At 37.4% G+C, this 15,800-nt stretch overlaps 3 protein-coding genes and 2 pseudogenes across 3 annotated transcripts; 3 read left to right on the top strand and 2 right to left on the bottom strand.

Moving 5' to 3' along the window:
* The first annotated feature begins 1 nt into the window (after position 1).
* On the top strand, positions 2 to 5,071 carry LOC120277232 (annotated as a pseudogene).
* A 2,218-nt stretch (positions 5,072 to 7,289) lies between these two features.
* LOC120277095 (cysteine-rich receptor-like protein kinase 15) lies at positions 7,290 to 8,696 on the bottom strand. Its single transcript, XM_039283840.1, is given in 7 exon segments — positions 7,290 to 7,475; positions 7,552 to 7,702; positions 7,782 to 7,801; positions 7,803 to 7,862; positions 7,865 to 7,912; positions 7,914 to 8,023; positions 8,128 to 8,696. Coding segments are annotated over 7 exon segments (507 nt in total). The 5' UTR covers positions 8,180 to 8,696; the 3' UTR covers positions 7,290 to 7,409.
* A 1,479-nt stretch (positions 8,697 to 10,175) lies between these two features.
* Positions 10,176 to 12,293, bottom strand: LOC120277230 (F-box protein At5g03100-like). The gene is made up of 4 exons (XM_039283987.1): positions 11,104 to 12,293; positions 10,931 to 11,009; positions 10,841 to 10,853; positions 10,176 to 10,732 (listed from the first exon to the last, which is right to left on the bottom strand). Exons 1-4 carry the CDS (start codon positions 12,028 to 12,030, stop codon positions 10,282 to 10,284), a joined length of 1,470 nt encoding a protein of 489 aa, XP_039139921.1. The 5' UTR covers positions 12,031 to 12,293; the 3' UTR covers positions 10,176 to 10,281.
* A 99-nt stretch (positions 12,294 to 12,392) lies between these two features.
* Positions 12,393 to 13,302, top strand: LOC120277098 (annotated as a pseudogene).
* On the top strand, positions 13,245 to 15,449 carry LOC120277094 (cysteine-rich receptor-like protein kinase 6). Its single transcript, XM_039283839.1, has 7 exons — positions 13,245 to 13,347; positions 13,449 to 13,574; positions 13,715 to 13,845; positions 13,981 to 14,194; positions 14,353 to 14,590; positions 14,669 to 14,819; positions 14,897 to 15,449. The coding sequence occupies exons 1-7, from the start codon at positions 13,302 to 13,304 to the stop codon at positions 15,110 to 15,112; spliced, it is 1,122 nt and encodes a 373-aa protein (XP_039139773.1). The 5' UTR covers positions 13,245 to 13,301; the 3' UTR covers positions 15,113 to 15,449.
* The last annotated feature ends 351 nt before the right edge of the window (positions 15,450 to 15,800 follow it).

Genomic DNA, 15,800 nt, shown 5'->3' with positions numbered 1-15,800 from the left:
GATGAAGAAATACAGCTTATTTGAAGTTATTTTTAGTCTTTCTTTAAAAATACTAGATGGTGAATTGCTTGTTTCTCGCTTTATCTAAAATTTTTCCAATCATACACGCTATATATATATATATATATTTAATAAAAATAGATAAATTATAATTTAGTCAAATAAAAGAAACAAGTACATATATAGCAAGGAACATAAGTTGAGAATATCTTAATTTTTGTAAAAAAAATTAGTTATAATAATAATATTTATTTATTTAGTAGGTTACTCTAGTGGATTTTTATTTATCTGTCTTGTTACTCTATTGGTCTTTTGTTTATGTCCAGTACTTTTTTTTTAGTGTTTTTTTACTTTTGGTTTTTCTTTTAATATTGTTAGGATTTATTTTATTAAAAAAATTATTTTAGTAAGGGGTTCGAACAAATGACTTCCAACTCTTTCTTCCACCTTTTTAATTTCTTTCAGATTCTGCTTTTTCTCATCCCCTAACGGTGATAGCTAGCTTCCTACTTTGCTTTCTTGTTTGTCAGTCCTTCTTTCAGTACTTGCTTTCTTCACTGCTCGCTTCTTTTTAATAAATTATGGGATTATCCATTTTTATTTGACTTTACAACAAACTGAAAAAAATAAAAAGTAATATATGTGTGAAATTATTATTAAAAAAACAGAATCAATTTGAAATTGTGCTTCTAAAGTATTTATAGCAATATTTAATATGAAAGCTTCTGTGTTTAGTTTATAACAAAAATAAATATGGGAACTTGGGATATCTTCTGCCAACATTCTGTCTCTTGTTTCCGAATCTCAAAGCGATGGTGATTTCAGTACGACATTTTGCGAGCTAAGATTCAAGCTCCATGGCGGATCCCAAGGTTCTTGGCCTTCCTGAGACGTCGGCTGCTGCGCCGGTACCTCTCCAATGGCGTCGCCGCCTTCTTCCTCCCTCCTCTGACTCCTCCTCGCGACGAGCTCGCAGATCTGTTGCAGCGCTTCATGGAATCCATCGCTGGGTTCTCTGCCCGTCTTCCTTTCCCTGTGGATCGCCAGGTTTTTCTTTCCGATCAGCGTTCCAGCTTTTAAAAAAATCGAACTTTTTGCCAACAAGTCATGTTTCTTCTTTTGGTTTAGTAAGTGTCTCAGATGAGATGTATGCGCACACTTCTTTTCAGTTAGTTTTTCTTTCTTGATTTTTGTTGAATGTGAAAGAATCAGTTGATGCGTGTGTTTATTTTTATTTTTATTTTTTATTTTTTTGTTTTTTTATCGCTAAAAAGGTCTGATTTTTGATGTAGATGAAATTGGTTTCCTTTCTGTTTTCTAATTTAGAAACTCCAATGGGATGCTATTAAGATGTGTTTTGATTTCGTTCATACTTTCGCACTGTGCTTTGAACTTGCTTTAGTGACTATATTCTTCGTGCATCAATCCGCAATCTGCATCCGAGTAAATCAAAACTAACTTTTAGTTATTTTATGCTGCTTTTATCTTGTGTTCATGAAATTATTGATGCTGTGATGAATGTATCATGACCATTACTATTTTCTGTTTTTTCATTGTTCCGCAATCTGCATCCGAGTAAATCAAAACTAACTTTTTAGTTATTTTATGCTGCTTTTTTTTTTTATCTTGTGTTCATGAAATTATTGATGCTGTGATGAATGTATCATGGCCATTACTATTTTCTGTTTTTTCATTGTTCCGCAATCTGCATCCGAGTAAATCAAAAACTAACTTTTTAGTTATTTTTATGCTGCTTTTAATCTTGTGTTCATGAAATTATTGATGCTGTGATGAATGTATCATGACCATTACTATTTTCTGTTTTTTCATTGTTCCGCAATCTGCATCCGAGTAAATCAAAAACTAACTTTTTAGTTATTTTTATGCTGCTTTTTATCTTGTGTTCATGAAATTATTGATGCTGTGATGAATGTATCATGACCATTACTATTTTCTGTTTTTTCATTGTGCCAGAGACTTCATTCAATTGCCACTGTTGTTGTCCTTACTTGTTCAATTGTGTTTGCTTTGGAAGTTTTTTTGAAAGCTCCCAGGCAACATAGAAGAAGGCAGCGGCAAGCGCCTGAACAGTTTCATGCTCTTTCTGATGCTAGTTCACACCCCAAGCACAATGGTTCAGGGCCTTGAAGCTTTCTCTCTTCTGGTGGTTCAAGAGCGCATGATGTTGTTGATGATTTCTTTCAGGCAGCAAGCGTATTCTCTTTTGTTATTCATTCTGAAATACAGAAGGCTCAAGTGAATTTTAGTTTTTGACAGTTTTTTTTCATTCTCCAGCTGACCATTCCACAACTTGTTCAGCAAAAGTTTTTTGAAGGCCGGAAGGTAGTTTGGTTTCTCCCTAGCTAGCTTTTTCTCCTCTCCTTGGTGAAGGCCATCAACCTTTGTTTACTCATGAACTAAAATGTGATACTCTAGTTTCAATTTTGATTGGGTTTATGATTGTGTACAAAGGATGAAGTAAATAGTCTCAAATTGAATAGGTTACAGAAAGATCCTGTACTATGACTTGGACTTATCCTTTATGGGGCAAAGCAGTAACACAAAAAAATCTTCCTATTTTACTGGATGAGCTGTTTTATTTGGTGTTTTACGTTTGTAATGCCATATGTGGAATGACAAATAACACTGACAAGTGGAAACTTAGCATTCATATATAAGTACTCTCAATCTGCTTGAACTCTAGTTGCATATATAGACCTTCTTCGGAGGTGTTTTCAAATTTATTTGAGTGTGACCATCTTGAGGACTTATGCTCACCACTAGTGACGGTGAAAGTTTCAATGCTGTATTGATATGATAATAATGTTTTTCCAGGTTATTGTTTCTTGGTAGCATCCAGTTTCTTCAGAGCTTTTGCTGCTAGGCAATCCATAATGTCCTGATTTGCCACCATTTTCTGAGGGCGAATGCGCTGTGATTTAGCTGCCTTTTATCAAAGTTTGAACCTGATTCCAGCCTGAGCATCTTTTTGTGTAAATCCCTGAAGAAACTGTAAAGTATTGAGATTGTGTCGCTGCACAATATTGTAGAAAACTGCTATCAGGAAATGTGTGATCTTGATCCTGCATGATATAGTTTGAGTTCCATTCTTCTCCTTCAAACACGATCTGTAGCAAGTAGTATGATTTTCTTTTGTTTGTGATTGTTGCGAAGCTTAATTTCCTCTGATGGCTTTGGTGTGCACAGTGCTGTCCTTTGATTATAATTCACCGAAAGACACTGTACCGTGATATTTATATTATTTACCTAGCATACTGGACTTGGAAACACACTGAACTAGGATTTTTAAATGATTATATTCTTCTTATTCATATCACTCTTTGTTTCAGCATATTGTTATGCTATGACAGGTCACATGCCGCTTGCTTGGTATTGTCCTGGAGGAGACCAATCCGGATGATCTCCAGGTTTGCGAGTGGTGATAATTTGGTTTTGCAATGGAGCCTATCAAGAGTAATTGGTTGATGATATTGTGATTTAAAATGGACAGAAAAGTGTCACTGTGAAATCATCTGTGCTTGAGATCCTGTTGGAGATGACAAAATGTTGTGATCTTTATCTTATGGAAAGAATTTTAGATGATGAAAGTGAGGTATGTGACAATTGTTTTCTTCAATTATACTTATCATGATTCATCTTCTGAAAGTTAAAAATGTATGATTTTGATTGTAAATTGCTTTCTAGAATTCATATACTTAAAGTTTACCCTGTTTTTCTGCTCTTTCAATAAATGGCAAGGGACATAAGTTGCTTTTTTCTTTACTTTTTGCAGGAAAAAGGTCATATCAGCTTTGAAAGATGCTGGAATTTTTCACATCTGGTAGTTTCGTAAGTGATAAGGTGATTTTTCCACACACTTATCTCTTGATCTTGAAATGAAATAATTAGTAGATTAATCTATGTGCTATGTCATTATTTGGAAGTGAGTATTTCCTCCATGGCATCTGTTTTCATCTATGTATATATATTCTTAAAAAGTTTGTTATACCCACAATGATATATTCTTATTCTATGAAATCTACTTATCCAATGGCAGGTTCTCTTTTGTAGCACAGAGAATGGGCGTGTGTCTTTCGTTAGGCAACTCGAGCCAGATTGGCACATCGATACAGATTTTGAAATAGTTTCTCAATTGGCTGTAAGTTGTACTTTTATACCTCAACACGCTCTTGTATATACAAGGATTGCATTCCCTAATAAACATATTCTTGTGACTTTAGTATGCTTACAACAAACATCTTCTTTTAATCCAAACATCAATGTGTATATATAAAGTTACTGAAGTTCATATTATAACACTTTAAAGCTCAATGATATAGTCCTGTTTTCTTGTCTTCAGAGGTTCATCAAATATCAATTGCACATTTCACTAACCAGACCTGACCTGCCAGCTTCCAATGTCTTCTGTTCCACAAGCTTGGAGCGGTTCATTGGAGTTCCTGATCATAGCTAATGGGTAAGCACTTTGATGAAGTTTATGCATACAAAACCTTCCATATGTCCTGAAACTGTAGGTAATGTGGAGTCACACTAATTTCTGCTAACTATGACATGAATATATTAACAGTTTAATTAGATGATGCATGCTTTGAAATACCCAGTATAACTGCGTTACTAGGCCATGCTTTCTGCTATAATTTTCACTACCATTTTGCTTTTGCAGATATTGAACCATTTGATAATTTTCTTTCAGCACATTGGTTCCTGCTATTGTTATTCAACCTCATGCTTTATGGTTCTCTGCTTCCATTTATATTTACTAGATTGAGGTCATGGCTATGTGGAATTTTGTTTTTTCAGTGCTTTTTTCTGGACTTCTGGCTTAGTGTCTTGTAAAATTACATTACAATCTGGTGAGATGTTTGTGACGCTACAATATGGATCATTCTATGTGAATCATATGACAACCCTTGTGAAATTTATAGTCTCTTTGCAAATTTGAACAGGGTACAAAGCTTATGAAATCATTCCATATGAAGCGGTAATAACAAGTACTCACTTCCAGTCTTCTAAATGACCTCTCCTATAACTGGTGATTTTTTAGGAAAAACCCTTTGTATGGTTATCCTCATGGTTAACACTTGCATGCATTGGTCGAAATCTTATCATCCTCGGAGGACTCACATAATAAGATATGAGCTTGAGAGCATGCCTAATCTGCACTTGTATCCTTCCAGAAGGTTTCTTGTTTTGTGATACTAAATCTATGCCATCTTCTTGTTTGGTAGGTCACCTTCAAATGGCTTAAATCAATATGTTGCAATTGCATTGCATTTATAGCATGGTCTACATGAAGAAGATATCCTTTTTTACTGCCTCGTATATGTAAATCCAAGTAAGAAATCATCACTTAATTTGTAGTCAATGCTTGATAGCAGGCACAAATAACGACCAAAAGATTGCACACAGAACAAACACATTTTATTTTTATTTTTATACAAAAACAAATACAACTTCTCAAGGTTCTCATATAGATTTCAGGGAAGAGACTATAGGGAAAGAAGTACACACTGAACTCTTGGTGGTTCTTGATGTTTTGCAGGTGGTGATGGTAACGGTTGCTATTTAGGACACGCTCGCACACACACTGATAACTGTTAAGAATGACATGAAAATATTATATTGACTATTTAATGAGGCGTTCTATGCTTTATAAATGCCCAGATCCTTCAAAACATAGGAAAGGATAATGCTGATTAAGTGCTTGCGGAGTGGATATTGACGTACATTTTGGTACTAGATTTCTTCATGTATATCCTTGATGATATTATTTGAATAATAATCACATGATGTGCAGTTATTGTGTCAGCCAACTAGATCCACCGTCCTATTAATTCCTTAAAAAATATAGAGCAGTTGGTTGGCACAACTGTGTATCAAAGAAGCTTCATTTCTCTCTTAATTAATATCTGCTTGGGAGAAAGTTTATATTATAAAGATGAATGACAGCTTCATTTGGCTGTTCTTACTTCTTAGTGGCTATTATTAATCAAGCTCATTATTGTTTTCTTCTTTCATAATATAATGTTAGCTTCTTGTGGATTCAAAAAGCAATTATAATGCATACATATATATATATACATATATACATATATATATATATATATCCTAATTTCAATTGCTTATGCACTTAAAGAAAGGCCTAATGAGTACTAGAAGTTATAAACAATGTTAAACAGTAGGAACATTGAGGAAACGATCTTCAATGTAACATTTTTAAAAATGTTTAAGGCTGAATATTTCAAAAATTTAAAATTCATCACAATGTAACATTTTTGTTTTTACTGTTTAATCACACATTTTTTTCGAAAAAAAAACTAACTCTACTGCCAATAACCATTATAATCAAAATCATTCGCATGTTTATTTCTTAGGTATCTACAACTTCAAAATCAAAAAATTCCAAGCTAGACAAGACTCAATCAACAAAACAAAAAAACCCTTAGTTTTTGAGAATCTGCCTTCGCATAAGGACTAATCATGCTAATCATGACGTGACGTAAACTCTCAATCATTTTGTTTTAGTGTGTCATTATTTTTGTTTTTATTTAGCCAACTTTTGCTATTTTTTGTGGCCGTTGGATTTCAATCCGGCGGTACACTGTCTATCATAACGATATCACTGTGCGTTATTTATAGCGAGTAAAAAGTGGGATGTCTGATGTTTTAATCGAGCCAGTCCAATCAATCTTGCTAGCGATGGCGCGAATCGATCGCGATCGTCCGTCACTAGTAAAAGTTCGTATGCATCGTCGACGCCTACTGAGCGTCCGCGAGATGATCTTTACCCTATATATATATTATAATCGCTAACAATAACATTCTTAAAAATAATGTTGCTTGTTGTAAATTTATGTTTCCATTTGGAGTTGATTGTTTATGATATTGTTATCTTGAAACTGTTTTATATTAAATCTGTAGTTCCAATTAAATAATAATTGACTTAATGATAAACAACAACATTAGAAATACATGGTACAGGCTATGGGCCCAGTAATAAATTAATAAACTCTGTCCAGCAGCAACATCTATCTGGGTTCCATTGCTGACAGAGTAACATCAGTGGAAGTCATTGCGAACCCATTTGATTCCATACCACCACTTGGTCCTGCACAAAATGCAGGCTTTGAGGAAGAAGAGCAGGGCAAACCCGATTTGAGACCCGGGGCGTGCCTGGCCTCAGTGGAATAAGTGGGGGCCAGAGCGGCTCACGCGTGACACGGGCATTTACTGCACAGCAATCGCTATGTCAGCAACTCCTGGGCTTTGAAGGAGCTTGAAGGGACACACAGTGATTGTTCAGCATGAGAACCACCACTGACATGCTGGGTCTGCTTGCTGGATCTTCTTGAACACATAATAAACCAATCTGAATGCATCTCAATGCCTCATTTCTTGACCAGTGATCCCCCAGAGATGGGTCTAGTATCTCTGAGATTGTTTCTCTGCCATGTCTGTTAAAAAACATTTGAACATTTAATAATTACAATGTGATGAGATTCGATGAAGTTAATTTGCCATCATACTTACATAGCTTAGCAGGTTGTTTGCTTCTTCAGTCTCAATAAAATTGCTGTTCTTTTTTCCGGTCAGAATTTCCAAAACTAAAACACCAAAACTGAATATATCTGACTTTGATGAATACTGACCACGCATTGCATACTCTGGAGCAATGTATCCACTGCAAACCATTTTAATTAAGTGACTGCTTAGAGTGAGCTTCTTATTTGATCCTTTTAGAGCTTTGAGTTTCTACTTACAATGTTCCAGCAACTTGTTTTTGTAGTTTCCCTAGTTTGATCACAACCAATGAGCCTGGCCAAACCAAAGTCTGCAATTTTTTTGGATTCATGTCCTCATCCAACAGTATATTGCTCACTTTAATATCCCTGATGTATAACCTTTAGCTGAGAATCTTCATGCAGATATAGCAATCCACGGGCGATTCCATTGATGATCTTGTACAGTCTTCCCCAGTCTAGTTGCTCATGTTTGCTAGAATCTGTTTCATAAACTCAATCCTCAAAGAATTATACAACTACAAAATGCCCCCAAAGATTTATAGTTGAATATAAGAAAGCAGAAAAAAAAGAAGAAAGCAAGTACCAAACAGAATGGTGTCCAGGCTTCTGTTAGGAAGATATTCATAGATAAGCATTTTCTCTTGTTTTTCCAGGCAAACTCCCAAAAGCTGCACAAGGTTTCTGTGTTGAAGCTTTGCAACCTACAGTAATTCACTTTTCAGCTCTCTTATTCCTTGTGCTGAACCACTTGAAAGCCTTTTGACTGCTATTTCTCTGCCGTCAAGCAATGTGCCCTGTGGATTAAGTGGATAAATCCAATTTTCACATTTGAATGACTTTGAATCAGTTTTAAGATCAGCATGATGATTTTCACATAATGAAATTGTTTTTGAAATCAAAGAAACAAACTGGAGCTGCTTTGCCTTGTAAACTGCACCAAAGCCACCTTCTCCAAGTTTATTCTCATTAGAGAAGTTTGCTATTGCGTTTCTAAGAGTTAATAGATCAAATTGAATCGAGTCTATGCTTCTGATTGATCTGGGTCTGGGTCTGTCACATCTACAAAAAGATAGAGAAAAAAAAAAAAGAAAGGTTCTATGCATGAAAGACTGAATCAACCTGATTAACAGTACTTTTCGTTATCCATTAACAATAAACTGGATTTTTAGAGTTTAATTCTTTGCTTACACTCACAAGGAATTTTATTTGCCAACCTCCTTTTCTTCCAATAGCAAATGCAAATGGTGCAAATTAGCATGAAACTAACGACCAGAGGGATGGCAATGGTGAGAACTATAACATAGTTATGTTTGTTTCCTGCATCAAGGAATGTCCAAAATTATCGGCAATTCTGCTTCAAGCACCAAAATTCGTAGTTATTGTACCTTCTCTTTCCATGGACGTGGTTGAATTGGTACAATCAGATTGAACAGGAGAAGCAGGAGGGAGCAGCACCATGGAACTACCACTATAGAATGAATTCACATAATACCTGAAATTGCACCTAACTCCAAGAACTCTCAATCCTTGCTTATCTTGATTACCAGGAATCATATGGAAAGAATTAAGCAAGCATCCATAGCACTGGTCTCCTGACAAATCCAGAGTGCATTGTGCCTGGCCATATATTTTGGTGTTCGAGACAGTGGAATTGGCCTCCCCTGTTGCGTATTTCCGGGATGAGTTATAGGATGCATACTTGGCTATCATATCCATCAACTCAAGCACAAGCTTATTAAACTTACCAGGCCCATTAACGCTGTGGTCGTCCGGCATGACTGGTGGTGGATTAGAGTTTACAGTGGAAGAGACGAAGTTCTGGTTGGAATAACGGAGGAAACAGGGGTCGTACCATACGAAAGCAGCCTTGCTGTTGGGGCATAACTGGAGGATGTCTTCACTTGCACCGTCAAGGCAGCTCCGGCAAGTGGTCTTATTGATGTCACCACTGCACAGGACCATGCCGTACACCTGGTTGGGTACTCTGGCCACTGTGTTGGCGAAGGAGCCTGAAACAGAGCCATTGGAGGAGAGGGATGGGAGAATCATTAAGAGGTTGGAATGATAAGTGCTGTTTGTTGTATAGTTGCCGGTATCCTCACATGACTGATATACGGGGTCTGACAACACCGGAGAGGTCAGGAATGATAATGATAACAGGGTTTGAATGAGGCACACCATCTTGGAGGTGGAACCAACTGCAACAAGCCTGTTGCATGGGAATGGTAAGAGGGATATGATGATGATGAGCCAAGGATCAAATGGGCCAATGGCCACGTTGAGAAGGATTGAAGGCTGGTGATGCACAAGGGAGAGGTGCTGATCTTGTAGTTTGTGGATTATGCAGTCAAACCTTGGCCACCTCATTGAAGAAGCTCCTGTCAACCATTGCAGCATGCCTTCACCATTCCTTAAATCAAACGAACTCTTTTTTTTATTATATATACTTAGATCCCTCAATCTCTCACTTGGAAAGAGAGAGTTACCATTGGTTTAATTTTCACTATTATTTCTGTTTTGCAGATACTGAACCCATTTCAGATATATATATATATATATATATATATATTACAGCACATTGGTTCCTGCCATTGTTATTCAACCTTTCCATATAAGGTGCAACTTATTGCATTGTTGTAAAATAATTACATTACAAACTGCAGAAATGTTGATGTTACAATATGGACCATTTGGTGTGAATTATATGACAATCCTCATGATATGAAATTTTGTTACACTAAATAAGCACTTGTATATCCACTCCTGATCTAATACTCGAGATTAAGTCATAGCGATCCTCTGAATGGTTATACTCATGGTTAACACCTTGATGCACCGGTTGAATTCTCTTATCATCCTGAGAGGAATCACATAATATTATTTGAGCTTGGGAAGATGCCTTTGGTAGCATAGATATTTGTCCGCTAAGAATTGCTAATCTTTGGCTTTCAGAAAGCTGCTTATTTTGTGATACTAAATCCATGCCATTTTCCACCAATGGAGCAACCAGTATAATCAAGCTCTCCAAACAAAGAGCTTTTTCCAAAAGAAACTTCAGCAACCTGATCTCATTTCTCCATCCTTTGAAGTTGGTCATCTTGATCACCCTCAGGTGGCTGAAATCAATATCTTGTGGCGTTTCCATTGCCTTTATAGCATGGATTTGCATGAACAGGATCTTCTTCTTTCTTTCCTCTCATCTGTAAATCCAAGTAGAAAAGCATCACTTGATTAGTAGTTGACCTTGAAAACAGAGATGAATAATGGCCAAAGATGATACATAGACAAATACATACTTGAATAAAAAGCCTCTCAATGGAAGGACATGGGCAAAGGTGAAAGAAACCATATACAGCATCCAGGTTCTCATCTGTCATTGAATCTACAAGAAAGCTGTAGTTCTTGCAGATTATGAAATTCAATGGGGAAAACTAGTTGTCTGAGTTCTGCAGTTAACATTAAATCCTGAAAACAAGAAAACAAGAACCAGCCAATCAATTAATAACATCTAAGAACAAAACAAAAAAAGTACTTACAAAAGCTAACAAACAGAGCATACCTTGAGAATCACAGTGTTGACAGTAAGAACCTTCACATGAGAAAGATCAGGGAACAAGCTGGCATAATCTTGATCGGCATAATCTTGATCATCATCCTGGTTGCACCCCAACGGGCAGATAAATGCATCCGAAAGTGATGAAACATTGATTCTGTGACTTCTAAGGTAGTGCTTCCCATAATAGTGAAATGATTGCAAATTTGGTGCAAAAATCTGCAGGTGAAACGCGTCCCAATCATCAACCAGAGTTAGCTTACTGAGTCTCTGTTCTGGAGCAAGTGTCAAACTAAAAACTGCGCCATCTACAGCGTTAATAAGGCTCAAGCTCTCAAGCAACTTGCAGTTATTCAGTAAGTTTTCAAGGTTGTCTTTTGAGATGCTGACATGCTTGATAGACAAAGACTGGAGTTGGGTCCAATTTGTGAAACTGAAACAAGATGAGTGCAAATCACAGCGACTCAAACTCAAGTGTGTCAAGGACTTGCAATCCAACAAACAATCAGGCAATGTAAAGAATGGGCGTTCATCATGGAAACGACCATCACGAGGGTCAGTGAAACCTTGGGAGAGATCCAGATTGAGTTCTTTGACACCTTTACTTGTAGCAAAGGAGATCCATCTCTGGATGTCAGGAAAGAAGATATCAAAGGGGGAGAAGTACACGCTGAACTTTTCAAGGTTCTTGGTGTGTTGCAGTTGGAGCAGGTAACGGTTGAGACAGAGGACAAATTCTTTGGGTGATTGGTTTGTGGAGAAGTCCTCAGCAAAGTCTAGAGTTGTGGCAGAGAGAAGGTTGTACTCCCAGAGGGATCTCCATCTTCTCGAGAGGACACTGGTCCTGATTGCTGATTTTAGAGGCATCAGAGAGATGATGGTTTGAAGGATTGGATCTGGTATGTCACTGATCCTATCAATGCTTCTTCCCATCCTAACCTCTCTCTTTGCTATTGGTTCCACCGCTGCTTCATCTTTATTATTATTATATAATAATGATGAAACTCCTCCTTCTCTCACAAGACAAGACTAGCCAAAAGTAATTAATAAAGTTGCATGATGTTACTTACACATTGGCTTCTGAATTAAGCATCTTGGTCAAAGGCTGTGCCAACAAGATTGCAGTATATAATATATATACTTAAATACATTTGTTATCCTACCCGTATGTATTTACCCCAAACTGTGAGTGAGCATGTAGCATGTCACAGTGCCCGTTGGTGAGGTCACCACAACAACATTCATGATGCAGAGGCCGCCAGATTAGACTGGTCTTTTCCCGAGTTTGTGTCCACACGTTTGACACTTCGATTCTTGACTCCCCATCTATCCTTTTCTCTATCCGTACAAAACTAAGATCATCATCCCAGCAACATAAGTTTCTTGAGTTAGCAGGCACTCCCACTTCACCCATCCATGGTGATTGATGGTGTACCTCATGCAGACCTTGTTATTGTTATTATTAGTATTACTGACCTCTCCGGTGCTATCAGCAGACCTCATATATCAGTCATGTGAGGACACTGGCAACTATACCACAAACAGCACCTATCAATCCAACCTCTTAACTCTCCTCCCATCCCTCCTCTCCAATGGCTCTGTTTCAGGCTCCTACGCCAACACAGTGGGCAGCATACCCGACCAGGTGTACGGCCTGGTCCTGTGCAGCGGCGACACCAACACCACCAGTTGCCGGAACTGCCTCAACGTTGCAAAACAAGACGTCCTGCAGTTATGTCCCAACAGCAAGGGAGCTGTCGTATGGTACGACCCCTGTTTCCTCCGTTATTCCAACCAGAACTTCCTCTCTTCAAATCTAAACTCTAATCCACCAGTCCTGACGGACCAACAGAGCGTTAGTGAGCCTGATAAGTTTAGCGAGCTTGTGAGTGAGTTGATGGATATGGTAGCCAAGTATGCGTCCTATAACTCGTCCCGGAAATACGCAACAGGGGAGGCCAACTTCACTGTGTCAAACCCCAAAAATATATGGCCAGGCGCAGTGCACACTGGATTTGTCAGGAGATCAGTGCTATGGATGCTTGCGTGATTCTTTTCCATTTGATTGCTGGTAATCAAGATAAGGAAGGACTGAGAGTTCTTGGAGTTAGGTGCAATTTCAGGTATGATGTGAATTCATTCTACAGTGGTAGGTCCATGGTGCTGCTCCTTCTTCTTCTTCTTCTTCTTCCCTCCTCAGTCTAATGGTACAAATACACCCTACGCCCGTGGACACCGAGGAAGGAGAAGGTGGAAACTGCACTACTTGTCCCTGCAAACAACCCAGAAACTAAACTTTCCCATTGATGCGTTAGTGGAACTGCTAATCATTTGGAGATCTCTTGATGCAGGAAACAAAAACAATAAGGACATTGCTCTTGCGGTTGCTATCCCTCTGGTCATTGCTTTCCTGATAATTAGCACTATTTGCATTTGCTTCTGGAAGAGGAGGAGGAGGTTGGCAAAAGAAATTCCTTGTGAGTGTAAGCAATGAATTGAACTCTACACATCTAGTTTATTTGTAATGGATAATGATAAGAGTACTGTTAGTCCCCCATAATAATAATAATAATAAATTCAATCATTCATGCATAATGTTTTCTCTCTTTATTTGTAGATTTGACAGATCCAGAGCAGATCACAAGCGTAGAGTCAATTCTATTTGATCTATCAACTCTTAGAGATGCAACAGCAAACTTCTCTACTGAGAATAAACTTGGAGAAGGTGGCTTTGGTGCAGTTTACAAGGCAAAGCATCTCCTCTTTGTTTCTTTTGATTTTGAAAACTTACAATTAATTGAATGCTTGCCATTAAATTGTGTGAAAATTGGATTCTGACCATCAATAGCATTTTCTTAATATGGTGATCCACTTAATCCACAGGGCATATTGCCTGATGGAAGAGAAATAGCAGTTAAAAGACTTTCAACTAGTTCAGGGCAAGGAATAGGAGAGCTAAAAAAACGAATTAGTGTTGGTTGCAAAGCTTCAACACAAAAAAACCTTGTGAGGATCTTCGGTGTTTGCCTGGAAGAACAAGAGAAGATGCTTGTCTATGAGTATGTTCCTAATAGAAGCCTTGACACCATTCTGTTTGGTATGAGTCTTTGTTCTTGTTCTGTTTTCTTATAATCAACTATAAACATACTCACACACTGATTAAATCTTTCATCCACGTCTTGTATATATTTGTTCAACTCCTTATTAGGCATTTCATAGTTTTGTAATTCTTTAAGTGTCGAGTTTGTGAGACAGATTCTATCAAACGTGAGCAACTAGACTGGCAAAGACGGTATAAGATTATAAGTGGAATCGCTCGTGGCCTATTATACCTTCATGAAGATTCTCAGCCAAAGATTATACATCGGGATCTAAAAGCGAGCAATATATTGTTAGATGACGATATGAATCCAAAGATTTCAGACTTCGGTTTGGCTAGACTCTTTGTTGGTGATCAACTTGGGGGAACCACAAGAAGAGTTGTTGGAACATTGTAAGTAGTAACTCAAAAGCTCTAAAAAACAAACTTGAAACGCATTCTAAACAATTATTTGATTTCAATTGTTCCCAGTGGATATATGGCTCCAGAGTATGCGCTGCGTGGGCAGTATTCAGCTAAGTCAGATATATTCAGTTTCGGCGTTTTAGTTCTGGAAATATTGACTGGGCAAAAGAACAGTAATTTTCTTGAAACTGGACTAGCGAAAGACCTGCTAAGCTATGTAAGTATGAGTGCCAAATTAGCTTGATTGAATCATCATATTGTATGGTTACCAATTGATTGACTGTTTTCCAACAGACATGGCAGCATTGGAGGAAAAGAACAATCTCAGAGATAATAGATCCATCACTCGGTGATCACTGGCCGAGAAGTGAGGTATTGAGATGTATTCATATTGGTTTATTATGTGTTCAAGAAGTTCCAGCCAGCAGACCGAGCATGTCAATGGTGGTTCTCATGCTCAATAGCTACTCAATGTCCTTGCAAGCTCCTTCCAAGCCTGCATTTTTGTAGCACCAAATGGTGGCATGAATTCAGATGCATTCCAGAAAGATAATTGTTTTTCCGCTGGTGAATTCAGTCGATCAACAGACAGTTTTATCCCAATGACTTCCAATGAAGTTTCCATATCAGAAATAGAACCCAGATAGATAAGGACGAAGTTTATTTGACTGACTTGTAAAAAAAATTTAGAGCTTGCCAGAAGAGTTTTCTATATGAACAGGAATGCTTGACTAAAAGCCTTGTTATTAGATCTCATAAATTCATGTGTTCTATGTAGTGTGTGTTTCTCGGTGTTAATATTTGTTGTGGATTATTATAATGCTTATAGTTCCATCCGAAATCTTTACACTTGTGATTTAGTTCATAAACTAGCTGCTTTTTACTCCACTGGATACAGCTGTTGGTGTGGGAATTTAAGAGTCCTGGGTTCAAGTTTTCTTTGGATGCAGTGGTAGTAACAAGTCCTTAACTATGATTGTGGGCTTATAGCGCATATTCCATGTTATTGAGTGAGGGCATACAGGTTAGACGATGAAATTCTTGACTCATGCGTACTTTCATTGCCAATATGCACTTGTCACATATGTATATAAAAAAAATTCATACACTTTACAAGTAATTCAAGTTTACATATCAAATGTAAATTACTTATCTTTTTTTTATTTTGTAAGAAAGTATTATACAGGGAGCTTAGGAG

The sequence above is a fragment of the Dioscorea cayenensis genome, chromosome 15, assembly GCF_009730915.1.
Source record: "Dioscorea cayenensis subsp. rotundata cultivar TDr96_F1 chromosome 15, TDr96_F1_v2_PseudoChromosome.rev07_lg8_w22 25.fasta, whole genome shotgun sequence".
NCBI lineage: Eukaryota > Viridiplantae > Streptophyta > Magnoliopsida > Dioscoreales > Dioscoreaceae > Dioscorea > Dioscorea cayenensis.
The sequence above is the reverse complement of the archived record's forward strand: the minus strand, read 5'-3'. Positions and strand labels throughout refer to the sequence as shown.